Genomic DNA, 13117 nt, shown 5'->3' with positions numbered 1-13117 from the left:
TGAAATATCAAGACACATTTTATCTTCAGTTAGAACCCTGAAAGGAAGCCCATGGGTTACAGTACTCTCAAACGCCAGGGGGTGGCGCATTGCCTGTTTGAATATTAAGCAAATAGTGTGTTGCTGTATTTCCATTCCCTCATCAATCTGTCTCTTTTGGCTGCTGTCAGTTCAAACGAAGAAAAGGACTCTGATGACTGTAAACCAAGATTTCAAAGGGGCATGTTAATTAATTTGGGATCCAGTGGGCGTCTTCTAGTGGCTGTGTCAAACAGCAGGGCCGCAGGGAAGAATGCAGTTTATCAAGCTGTTGGGGAGTCACTGTGACACCTCAGGTTGCGGGGAGCATGTCTGCTACACCAGGCTACTGAGAGAAACCTCCAGTCATTACGCAAATTACAGTCTCAACCCTCAACACACAGAAGCTACTGTCTATAGTGCAGTTAATTTTAAACAAGAGCACTTGGGTCACGCTGTACGTTTGGTTGAGAGACCAAACGTAAAGCGTGACCTGCCAACAAGCCCGACGGCAGGAAAAGTTATGATCATATCTCCCCGCAGCCTGCATGACCACCAGTTTTCAATTTTGGGTCTTTTCCCAATTTTACTTCATCTTTTCCTTGACCATGAGATGGCTGAAAAAGAACACCTTCGAGTCTGTTACCAAGTGATCCACCAATAGTGAGTAAACATTGCAGTAACTCCCAGAATAAGTACAAATTGGTGCATATTAGTGTGGGGTTGGTTTAAAGATCTTACAAGTCCCAACTTTATTCTCTCTCAACACTCATCAGTTCATTCACACTCCTCTCAAGTTAAGCAATTCACTCTTCCCAATTTCTACATAGAGTAGACAATAAATATCCCAAATACAAATATTTCAGGGAAGATGTATTTTTTTCAACTTGCATCGATTGATGGCTAACTGCATGCTTTAGTGGGAACTGGGACAAGTTATTATAAATAAGTGGAATGGCCACTGAATGGAATAATGGAATTGAATCAATATTTTGGTGTTTATATAGTGGGGGAGGGCTGACTCATGCCAGAAAGTATACGCACCAGCCCTCTTTTGTGACAAGGCTAGTTTTTAGCCCCACTCAAAAAATCCAGCCAGTTGAGGTGGTGAAAAAGTTGAATGCTATATCCCAACAATTCAGTACTAGATTGTTCTCAGATCTTTGCACGTTTTCAGCACTTACCTTCAAATATATTATATATATTTAATAAAAAACACGGAAACAACTCTTTACGGGTCTTTACAATTAAGGGTTAACACATGAGATTCTTGTTCTTTGTACACTCACCTGTTAGTTTTTATTCATGAGGCAGAATACCATTTCAATGTAATCTTATAGCTGTGTGAAAAATTTTGACTTGTCTGTTTTTGAACTAAATTATTTTCTAAAGAAATTGGATACCTTTTCAATAAAGGTTCACTTTTTCCCAAATTAGCCTCTCAATTGCTGATTATAAGTAAACAAGAAAACCCCCAAATAAAAATTATTAGCTGTAACCTGGAACCATAAATAATTTTTAAAAAATTGTTACTCAATTCACAAAAAAATGTAGATTCTTTTGCGTTTGAACTCTTCAACAACTTTCCAGACCTTACTGGGTTTATTAAATCTTAATTAGCCTGACAGACATTTTAATTTTCAAAAATGTTCTCCATCACTTCTTTCTCAGATGCACTCTTTGCGTCTACTGAGCCAAAACCAGCCATCTCAGATCTTCCTGAGCATGAGTGATAATGTACGTCCGATTCAGCCACTGATCAACCGCTGCATCCGGACCAATATCAATTTCAGCATGCAGGGCAAAGATTGCCCAAACAACAGAGTTCATAAGCTTCAGTACAGAGGTAAAGGATAGAATTGATATATAATACATACAGCCTTATTGACTGATCACTTACAAAATTGGATAGCATAGTTAAAAATGATCTAAAATAAAGCAAAGCCTTTTTCCATTGCCATATGACCATATGTTTTCAAAACTCTTGAAAGTTCGAAGGCTTCAAGAAACTGAAAGAAATTAATTACTTTGATTGTAACAGTTAAATAACTTTTAACAACTTTCAAGTTGTATCTCAGTGCAGTAGCAGTGAACAGTGCTGATATATACAGCAGGTGAAGTATTTAATACATCTCAATTTTTCTCACTAATATACGTTTTATATATATATATATATATATATATATATATAGTGAGAGAGAGAGAGAGAGAGGAGCTGGAGGAAGTGGCTGGGGAGAAGGAAGTCTGGAAGTGGCTGGGGAGAAGGAAGTCTGGATTTCCCTGTTGAGGCTACTGCCCCTTCGACCTGACCTCGGATAAGCGCAGGAAAATCGATGGATTTTACAGTGGCTGAAATAAGTATTTAACACGTCACCATTTTTCTCACTAAATATATTTCCAAAGGTGCTATTGACATGAAAATTTCACCAGATGTTGGGAACAACCTAAGAAATTCATACATATGAAGAAAGTAGAACATATAAGATAAGAAATTAAGTTATGTGTAATAATGTGGAATGACAGGAAAAAAATATTGAACACACCAACTGGTATTTATTCAAGAAAATAAAAACTCATTTAATACCAAAAACGTAGTTATACATCTTTTGAAACCCGAACGCCCGATCCCAACAACGTATTTATAAATTTTTTACATTTATTTGCGTGAGAGGCAAACTCTTCACCAAAGGATTAGGCTTGAAAGCAATTTTAATGGCCATAAAAGCGGCCACTGGGTGGCAGGAATGCATTTGATAAGAGATCAGCAGGGATCATGAGAGGAAGGATAGACAGACTTTGGCCGAAGGAGGAAGTGGAAGAGCATGGCTTGGAGAAGGCTGTAAAAACGTGGAGAGACCAATCGAAAAATGGAAAACCGAAGACCACTTACACTCGAGGAGTGTTTTTGAAAAAACTTCGTCATCCTTGACGTTTAAACATGAAACAAATGTAAACAAACAAACAAACATATGATGCTTTGGGCCACCACCGTGTTCCGTCGTGTCGTCATGTCTTCCACGAAGCTCACCGGGCGTTTCGCTCGAGCCTGCCAATGATGATTTCGACGACGATAATGACAAAAGTGAGATGGACCTTGATCCGCATTCATCCGATGACTGGGTACCGTCAGATTGACCGGGAGCAGCAGAGAGCAGTCAGTCTCCAGACCCTCCAGAAGGAGGAGGTAGGTGCTACTTCATAGCTTGAACAATCGCTGACCAATCATATACAATAAAGTTGAAAATGTGATGTGTGTGTGACGAGGAACGTCCACACTGTAACAACTATAGCAAAATATTTTGTGGTAATTGCGCACATTTCTTTAAATTACAGATTGTGTATCCACTAGCAGAAGTATTTCTACTTATGTTGGCAGCGCAAAGAAAGGTGAATAAAAGCAAAGTTCTCCACCTCATGCTGCTGCAATAAAATATATTTTGTGGTCATTGCACATATTTCTATGAATTACAGATTGTGCATCTACCAGCAGAGGAGCTCCCACATGCGTTGGCAGTACAAAAAAAGGTGAATAAAAGCATTTTTCTCCACGCTGCAGCAATAAAATTTTGGGAAATGGCAGTTGTTTATATTTCTATTATTTACAGGTCATGCATTGAGAAGTGGGGATCACCAGGTTGGCATCTTGATAATTGGCAAACCAAAATCATCCCGTCACGGCAAACCCTGGAGCCCAGAGTGCTGCTGCAGAGCTGGAGTCAGATCAGCCAGTTGACTTCCTGGAGCTGTTCCTGACTGATGAGCTGCTGCAACATATAGCCTTAACATCTTTGCCGAAAGGTATTTCAGTCGCCCACACCCTGGAGCAAGCATGTGGTCTCAATTGAAGAGCTGAAGACATTTTTTGGACTGTGTTTCATCACAGGAATTGTGCAGAAACCAACACTTGCACTATAGTGGTCTGTTCATCATTTGATTTCCATCCCCTTTTTTGGCCAGGCTATGGCGAGGAACCGCTACCAAGCACTTTTGCGGGTCCTCCATTTCAACCGAAATACATCATATAATACCTCTGACAAAATGTAAAGACTTCGGCAAGTGCTAGACTATTTGGTGGACAAGTTCAAGACACTGTATCAGCCATATGAAAAGATTTGTGTCCATGAGGGTATGATAAAGTGGCAGGGGCGCCTCTCAATTGGGGTCTACAACCCACAGAAAACCATTAAGTATGGGATTAAGTCGTACATTTTGTGTGAATCCAAAACAGGCTATTGCTTCAACAGGCAACCTTATTATGGCGAATCATGTACCCTGTCCAATATTGTAGTCATGCTCCTCAACCGCCTCACTTGACATGGATACACACTATTCATGGACAATTTTTATAACTCAGTTGACGTGAAAGTGTCTGCTTGAAGCTCAGACCAACATTTGCAGGATGCTGAGAAATTGTGGACGTGTGTAAGAAAGGACACAAGGAAAGGGTGTGTCTGCTCAAACCGCAGTGTTTTGTGGAAAACAATGCTCATATGAATGGGGTAGATAAACTGGATCCAGAACATTGCATACTACCCCTTCATACGAAGGTCACTAAACTGGCCCAAAAAGTTTGTAGCCTACCTTCTTCAAATGTACATCTTCAGCGCCTATGTCCTCTTTAAAGCAAAAACACCCAGGTAAAGGTACATCTCTCCTGGCGTCTATGATGAAGGCAACAGACTCCAGGACCTCGCAGCATCATGTGGAAGAGGAGGAAGAGTCAGATTTGGAGGCGGCTGCAGGTGTGGAGAAACGCCCATGAACTCGGGCACCTCAGAAGACTGACCCACCAAACTGGCTTGATGGAAAACTGAACAAACATAAACTCAAATACTTGAAACCCACCACAAAAAAGTCAAGGCCACAAAGAAAATGCCAGGTCTACCTGTGCCAAGGCAAGCGTAGTGAGACCACAGTGTGGTGTAGTTCATGTTGTGTGCCCTTTCATGAAGGCAGCTGTTATATTGCGTACCACACGAAAAAAAAATTACTCATTGGAGGGAAATTTTAACGCACACATGCACACACACAGTTCAGTTCCAAATGTGTACATTGTAAATAGTTCATGGTGTTATATTTGTAAATAAACTGTTATTTTGTCAAAAACTCTTTTTTTGTGTTATGCTGTGGTATATTTGTGTAGATATTTGAGCTGACACAAAAGCAAAAAATATTAGTGTCAAAGTTATGCTTGAAATGTATCGTTTCACAAAAAGCTCATTTTCTCTTTCTTGTCACCAAAGAGGAATTTTCATCATCCTCGTAGATGGCAGCAGAGTTTTGTCAAGAATGTCTCGGTACATTTGACCATTCATCCTTCCTTCAATAAAGTGACGTTTACCAGTACCATTTGCTGAAAAGCAGCCCCACACCATCATGTTCTCACCTCTGAACTTCACTGTATGGCGTTTTTAGGGTGATGTGCAGTGCCATTTCTCCTACAAATGTGGTGTGCATTATGACGTCTAAAGAGTTAAATTTTGCTCTCATCAGACTGTATTCTCCCAGTATATAACTGGCTTGTCCAAATGTTGTTCAGCAAACTTTAAAGGAGGTTTCACATGCTTTTTTTCAGCAATGGGGTATTGCGTCATGAGCGCGCATACAGGCCATGGTGGAGGAATAGAATGCATTACTCACTGTTTTCCTTGTGACAACAGTATCTGGCAATTCCAGGTCTTTTGAAGTTTGCCACAGGTAGTCCTTGGCTCTTGGAAAACTCTACTGATTATTCTTTACACTCCTCTGTCAGAAATATTGCGAGGAGCACCTGATTGAGGCAAATTTATGGTGGTATGATTGGCTTTCCACTTACGTATTATGGCCCGTGCTCACTGGAACATTCAGAAGCTTAGATATGTGCCTAACCAATGCCATCGCTATGTTTTGTAACAATTACTTTGCGATGGTCTTGAGACAGCTCTTTGCTCTTACCCATCATGAGATGTGTCTTGACTCACACCTTGGCAATGAGACCTTTTTGTAGGCCATTGATTAGGACTGAACCGGCTGATATTCATTTGCACTGACGAGGGGCTGGATTGATGTTTGATTATTGATAGATTTTAGTTGTCTTAGGGTTTCCATGCATTTTTGCACCTCCCTTTCGTCATGTGTTCAATGCTTTTTCCCTGTGTCATTTCACATTATTACAAACAACTTAATTTATTATTTTTTTCTACTTTCTTTGTATGTATGGATTACTTGGGTTGTTCCCAACATCTGGTGAAAATTTCATGTCAATAGCACCTTTGGAAATATATTTAGTGAGAAAAATGGTGACGTGTTAAATACTTATTTCAGCCACTGTAAAATCCATCGATTTTCCTGCGCTTATCCGAGGTCAGGTCGCAGGGGCAGTAGCCTCAACAGGGAACTCCAGACTTCCTTCTCCCCAGCCACTTCCAGACTTCCTTCTCCCCAGCCACTTCCTCCAGCTCCTCTCTCTCTCTCTCTCTCTCTCTCTCTCTCACTATATATATATATATATATATTCATCCATCCATTTTCTGTACCGCTTTATCCTCACAAGGGTCGCGGGCGTGCTGGAGCCTATCCCAGCTATCTTCGGAAATCTATCTTGAACTGGTCGCCAGTCAATCGCAGGGCACATATAAACAAACAACTGATCACGGACACATTCACACCTAAGGGCAATTTAGAGTCTTCAATCAACCTACCATACATGTTTTTGGGACGTGGGGGGAAACCGGAGTGCCCGGAGAAAACCCACGCAGGCACAAGGAGAACATGCAAACTCCACACAGGCGGGGCCGGGATTTGAACCGCAGTCCTCAGAACTGTGAACCAGAATATACTGGTTATTTATATATTTACGGATACGCCTTCCTTTTCACTTTGCCCCTTATTGGATGTTTTTGTGTTATATCTTTTGGTTCCATTGTGTTCCATTCTGGAAGTTCTGGAACACAATGGAACCTTTCTTCAGTCTTTGCAGTAGGGGTCCACTCCTCCCCTCCTCATCATCTTCATCATCATCATCTTCACATGCTGTCCATATGAATTTGAATTTATTCGAACGGCATTATGGTCATCCACAGAATTGCAAGGATACCCCAAAATAAAGTAATTCCATAAAGCTAGCTGAAAGGCTTAGGGCTGAATCTGTCACTTGTCCCATCCATAATCATTTTCAAAGCATAGTCAATGCTGTATTTTTTTGCTTGCCATCTAAAAAACAAACAAACACACACATGCACACGCATGCACACAAAACAGGTCATTGTGTATTTTTTTTCTCTAATTTGTGAAAATCAGAAAGCAGAAGGAATTTACTAGCAAATAGGGATCAGTCATAATAATGATGGTGGGAGAAGATTCCAGTCTAACTTGGCAAACACAAAAGTATTGTAAAGGTCTGCTGGGAACGTCTGGCTAAGTCCCCTGTCAGAGAGAGTTTCCACTCCTACAACCAATAAACCTTCGCAGGGGAAGCGGGGTAATTTAGTCAGAGTGGGCCTCTGTTTAGGAGGCTGACCAGAGCTGTAGCCGTAAGGTGGTCGGTGCATCTTGGTGACAATCTCTGAAGATATTGTGGATCCTGAGGTGAATCTGGGACTCTGAGCTGTGCTCTTCCTTCTCTTGGGTTGAGGTCACAGAGGTGGTTAAAAAACTACTTGTAGGAAGCCGGGGTGGATGAGAACCGCCTGGTGCTGGATGTTGTGGGGCTGTTTTGGTTGAGACGCCTCTGCAACATTGCATACACTGTTTACCTTTTTATGCCAGAGCAGTTTTTCTGTGCAACGGAGAAGTTTTATATACTGCCTCGGTGGTTATTTGTATTATTATGGATATTTATTAAAAACTGCAGTCGGACAGAACAAGGTTTGATAAGGAGAGAGACAAAGACAAGAAAGAGGACAGAGAAAAGTAATGACGGGACAAAAACAAATATATGACATCACAACATTACATTGGAGTCATGTTTTATACTGAACAGTAGTGCTTCACCCTGCAAGTGAGGAACAAGAAAGTATAGAATAGGAAAGGACAGGATGGCGACACATCAAGAACAGAAAAGTGCAGGGGTAGTGAAACCAAATGGAGTGTAGTGGAGTGGCTATGTAATACTTAGAAAAACTTTGTGTTAGTGAGTGAACAGTCCATGAAGTTTGCAAAGTCACACCAAGCAACTAGTCACATTTGTGTCTACGCAAACGTGCAATTGAATCAACACTGTCACGCATGCACAATAAAGGTCGGGAGAGTCCTGCAGTTGCTGAGCTAGCATGATGACGATGAAGGACCCTGCACCCACCCAATTAAGAGAGAGGGGTGAGCCCGGGGGCCAATCCGTAGCAGTAGCCAGCTGGCTCCCCAACTGGAGGCTGTGCTGACGAACCACACCAGCTGGAGAGGAGGACGTGTTAGACTGCCTGACGGGGATGCCAACTTTTCTTTTCCTTTATTTGTATCTTTATTTATTTATTTTTGCTCTGCCTCCTTTTGGGTCATACCGTGGTCACAGAACCACTGTTGCCCGTAAGAAAAGGCAACTCCGGTTTTAAGGCAAGCCAACCGTGAGAAACAGCCTTGTGTGCCACACAAAGGCACAGCACTGTAAGCAGCAGCCTAACTCAGCACTAGCCAGATCTCGGTACAATTGGAAACCAATTTTTGGGCAAAGCTTAACTTTCGTCATCTTCCTGACAGCCTGAGAAAAGGGCAAAGTCCTCACGAGCGATTTTCCCCCGCCGCAGCAGCATCTTTGGCATTCCAAGCTTCAAAATGTGAGTCAACCTTGTCATGTAATAAGCTAATCTGCGATGGCTAACACCACCTGCGACGGCTAATCGCCACCAAACACCACCTGCGTTGAGCAAGCGGCGGTCGACCCAATGGCTCCGGCACCAGCAGCGAGTACCACCAGCAGCGAACAGCTGCAGCAGCAGCAGTGACCAGTGGCGGAAAAGGTGAGCAAAGCGGCGGCGAACGAGCGGTGGTCGACCCATCGGGTCCGGCACCAACAGCGATTACCACCAGCAGCGAACAGCAGCGGCGGCTAACACCAGCAGCAGCGACCAGTGGCGGCTAACACCAACAGCCGCGGAAAACACCAACAGACGTGAACAAAGCGGCGGAGAGCAAAGCGGCGGTAAGCGAGCGGCGGTTGACCCACCAACAGTGAGTACCACCTGCCGCGGCTAACTAACAGCGGCAGCAGGCACCATGAGCGGCGGCTAGTAATACCAGCGAAGGCTAGCACCACCAGCGGTGGCTAGCATCACCAATGGCGGCTAGCACCACCAGAGGAGGCAAAAGTGCTTCCATTTGCCACCTGCCTCCACATTGCTACGCATTTCCACAACGGGAAGGATCACAAAATGCAATGTAATTTCTGGAGTTGAGGAAGAGATAAAGAAATTGCTAAATTACATGTCTGATGAACTGAGCGAAGTGGCCAAACAACGAAATATGCTGCGCGAACTGATGGATGAGATAGACAACTAAAAACCCTGATAAAGGAGAAAGATTTTTAAAAAAAACAGAAACGCTGGAGCAGCGAATTGAAGACATGTTTTTGGGATGTGGGAGGAAATTGGAGTACCTGGAAAAAACTCACGCAGGCATGGGAAGACCATGCAAACTCCACACAAGTAAGGGTGGATTTGAACCCAGCTCCTCAGAACTGTGAGGCAGACGTGCTAACCAGTTGGGCACCGTGAGCAGTTTAATGTTCTGCTTCAATGCCACCAGAAAGTATTCACACCCCTTCACGTTATCTACATTTTGCTATGTTACAGATGTATTCTAAAGTTGATTTGAGTGTAGTTTTCATTTTAATAAATCTACAGAAAATATCCTGTAATGACAAAGTAAAAAGATATTTTCAGACATTTGTGTAAATTTGTGAAAAATGTAAACATTCAAACATAAAAGGTACATAAGTATTCACACCCTTTGCTATGACAGTCAAACTTAAGTGCAGGTGCATCTGATTTCCACTGATCATCTTTGAGTTGTTTCTACAATCTGTGGTAAATTCAGTTGATTGAACATCATTTGGAATGTCACACACCTGTCTGATAGTTGGCAGTGCATATCAGACCAGAAACCAAGCAATGAAGTCTGAGGAATTGTCTGCAGACCTCCGAAACCAGATCTGGGGAAGGAATGCGAAATAATTGCAGCAGCATTGAAGGTCATGCAAAAGCACTGTGTTCTCGATTATTTGGAAGTAGAAGAAATTTGGAACCACCAGGACACTTCTTAGATCTGGCCATCCAACCAAGCTAAGCAACCAGAGAAGGGAACATTGGGCAGAGAGGGGAACAAGAACCCTATGGTCACTAAGGCGGCGCCTTAGTGACCATAGGGTCACTAACCTCCCTTGTGTGACGTTTGCATGTTCTCCCCGTGATAGAGAGAAGGAGTCTTGGCTTTTTGACAAAATGATGGACTGCCTATGACGTCAACATTTGGCACGCTGCCAGCGCACATGTCTGATGGCGTCACCTCTCGGGCCACCTGTACCCATTGACGTCACATCCGGTAAAAAACAAAACAAAATGACGGCACATTTGGTGAAAACAAAATGACTTCACATCCGGTGTAAACAAAGTGACATCATGGTCCCTCACGTTTTTGTCGCATGACATCATGTTCGGGGACACCTGTAGGAACAAAGGAAAACAAGGGGTGTCAAATCGGCAACAAAAAAGGTAATTTGTTATCATACCTGTGAATATGGTCCTTTCCGCGTCGATGGTGCCTCCTGAGGGCTTCGCTGAGACAGCTGCGAAGAATGTTGTCATGTGACTTGTGCAGGTGACATGGGGTGTCTGAGATGTTTGAGCGTCATGTCCAGAGGTCACACAGTATAGGCAAAGAATGGGGATACTTACGTGGCTTCAGCACGTGACATTGGATTTCTGAGATGTTTGAGGGTCATACCCAGAGGTCACACAGCATTGGCAAAGAATGGGACACTCACATGGCATGTACATGTGACATCGGGTGTCCGAGATGTTAGAAGATCTGAAAAAAAATTGTATTTAGCCAAAGTAAATTGTTTTCTCCTCCAACTCACCACAGGGTTGTGCGAAACGGTGAGCGTTCCATCAGTCTGAAAAGAAAATCCCTATCAGTGAACATGCCCAGACATGTTCTCATTTTCAAGACACTTATCAAAAACAAGTGCAGGTGTAAAGCATAAACATGTCAGTTTTACATTTCATGCAGGGGCTGTTGAGGCTGTGAACATGTGCAGGTCTAAAGCATTATTCCTATTATCTAAAGCATGTTTTACATACCACAAGTACGTCTGAGGCGAAAACATGCATGTTTTCGTTTTTCAAAACAATGTCCAAGCATGTATCTTTTGGGACCCATCCAACTGTTAGGACGGGGGTCTTTCTCTCTCTTTTTTTTAAAAATTGCATGTGTGTGTGTGCAATTAAAGTATAGTTTCATTTTTTGCACTTCATCACTACCCAGTACAAAACCTGTGTGTGTGTGCGTGTGTGTGTGTGTGTGTGTGTGTGTGTGTGATTCAGGAGTCTCTTGTTTTCTTTTTTCAAATGTATTAGAGGCAAGATTTCTTATGTATCAATTTTATCGAGGTTTAGTCGTTGCGCTGACCTGGTTACAACAAACAAAGCAACGTAGTGTCCCTTTTTAACAATAAAGATCTTATACCAGCTCATAGTGACACTTTGAGTCACTTTATCTGACTAGTGGTCGCAGGAGGTACCCCTGGAGCAGGGGTGTCAAACTCATTTTTGTCACGGGCCTGCATCGCATTTATGACTTCTCTTGGAGGGCAGCTACGACTGTGGACCATATAAATGAAAGATTACCTCATGTACTGTAATTACAGTAAACACAACACATTGATGAATAACCAGTTTTGAAATCAGAAGCATATAAAAACATGTTTTTCAACTATTACATTTATTTTCAAAGGGGGATTGTTAACAAAAGATGCTTGTAAATATCTCAATGGTATTACACCAGAACACAATTAGCAATTTTGATTTGCTTTCACGGGCCACATAAAATGATGTGACAGTTTGACACCTGTGTTCTAGAGTGTCAAAGTGTCACCCGAGTCAGCAAGGCCAAGGAGGTGTTTTTTACTTCCTAAAAGTAGCCTGTAAGAGGCCAATATATTTTATTATTCGGTAAGAAGATGATTACTCATGAAAACATAACATAATATTAATTACTTACAATGCTAGTATTCCACAATTCCCCCCTTCCGAGATGCTAAAGCATCACAGAAACACTGGTTCTCTAATCAAGCAAAGCTCAACAGCATCGACATGGATCCATTTGTGCACGAACCTGTGAAATTGCTTTAGCAATTTAACACCTCATTTACTTAGCTAGCTGTGTAAAACTCCAGCAGCTATGGAGCTATTAGCTCACACGTCGACTGATTGGACAAAAAAAAAGCACAATATGATAAAGTTCACTCTGGAGAAGGTTTTCGTAAAGTTCACTCTGGAGAAGGTTTTTGTGCAGGGTATCCCTGTACTTGGCCGCATTCATCTTTCCTTCAATTGCAACCAGTCGTCCTGTCCCTGCAGCTGAAAAACACCCCCACAGCATGATGATGCCACCACCATGCTTCATTGTTGGGACTGTATTGGACAGGTGATGAGCAGTGCCTGGTTTTCTCCACACATACCACTTAGAATTAAGGCCAAAAAGTTCTATCTTGGTCTCATCAGACCAGAGAATCTTATTTCTCACCATCTTGGAGTCCTTCAGGTGTTTTTTTTAGCAAACTCCATATGAAGTTTCATGTGTCTTGCGGTGAGGAGAGGCTTCCGTTGGGCCACTCTGCCATAAAGCCCTGACTGGTGGAAGGCTGCAGTGATGGTTGACTTTCTAGAACTTTCTCCCATCTCCCGACTGCATCTCTGGAGCTCAGCCACAGTGATCTTTGGGTTCTTCTTTACCTCTCTCACCAAGGCTCTTCTCCCCCGATTGCTCAGTTTGTCCGGACAGCCAGCTCTAGGAAGGGTTCTGGTCGTCCCAAACGTCTTCCATTTAAGGATTATGGAGGCCACTGTGCTCTTAGGAATCATAAATGCAGCAGAATGTTTTTTGTAACCTTGGCCATATCTGTGCC

At 42.6% G+C, this 13117-nt stretch overlaps 1 protein-coding gene across 9 annotated transcripts in view; it reads left to right on the top strand.

The window, feature by feature from the left end:
- The window catches only part of ca10a (carbonic anhydrase Xa), a 194547-nt gene that overhangs the window by 152348 nt on the left and 29082 nt on the right, over positions 1-13117 (top strand). For 6 of the 9 annotated variants that reach the window (XM_061706011.1, XM_061706009.1, XM_061706008.1 and 3 more), the window contains 4 exons: positions 1690-1864; positions 2211-3405; positions 3490-3543; positions 3624-5152. The exons of 1 other annotated variant lie outside the window; for it this stretch is intronic. In XM_061706011.1, coding sequence (XP_061561995.1) covers positions 1690-1864; positions 2211-2305 — 270 coding nt within the window. In that variant the 3' untranslated portion in view covers positions 2306-3405; positions 3490-3543; positions 3624-5152. Of the gene's footprint in view, positions 1-1689; positions 1865-2210; positions 3406-3489; positions 3544-3623; positions 5153-13117 lie in introns of those variants that run through there. 2 more of the 9 variants (XM_061706004.1, XM_061706005.1) reach the window with 2 other exon arrangements.

This window comes from Phycodurus eques, chromosome 19 (assembly GCF_024500275.1).
Source record: "Phycodurus eques isolate BA_2022a chromosome 19, UOR_Pequ_1.1, whole genome shotgun sequence".
Taxonomy (NCBI): Eukaryota; Metazoa; Chordata; class Actinopteri; order Syngnathiformes; family Syngnathidae; genus Phycodurus; species Phycodurus eques.
This window is presented reverse-complemented; position numbering and strand designations above follow the sequence as displayed.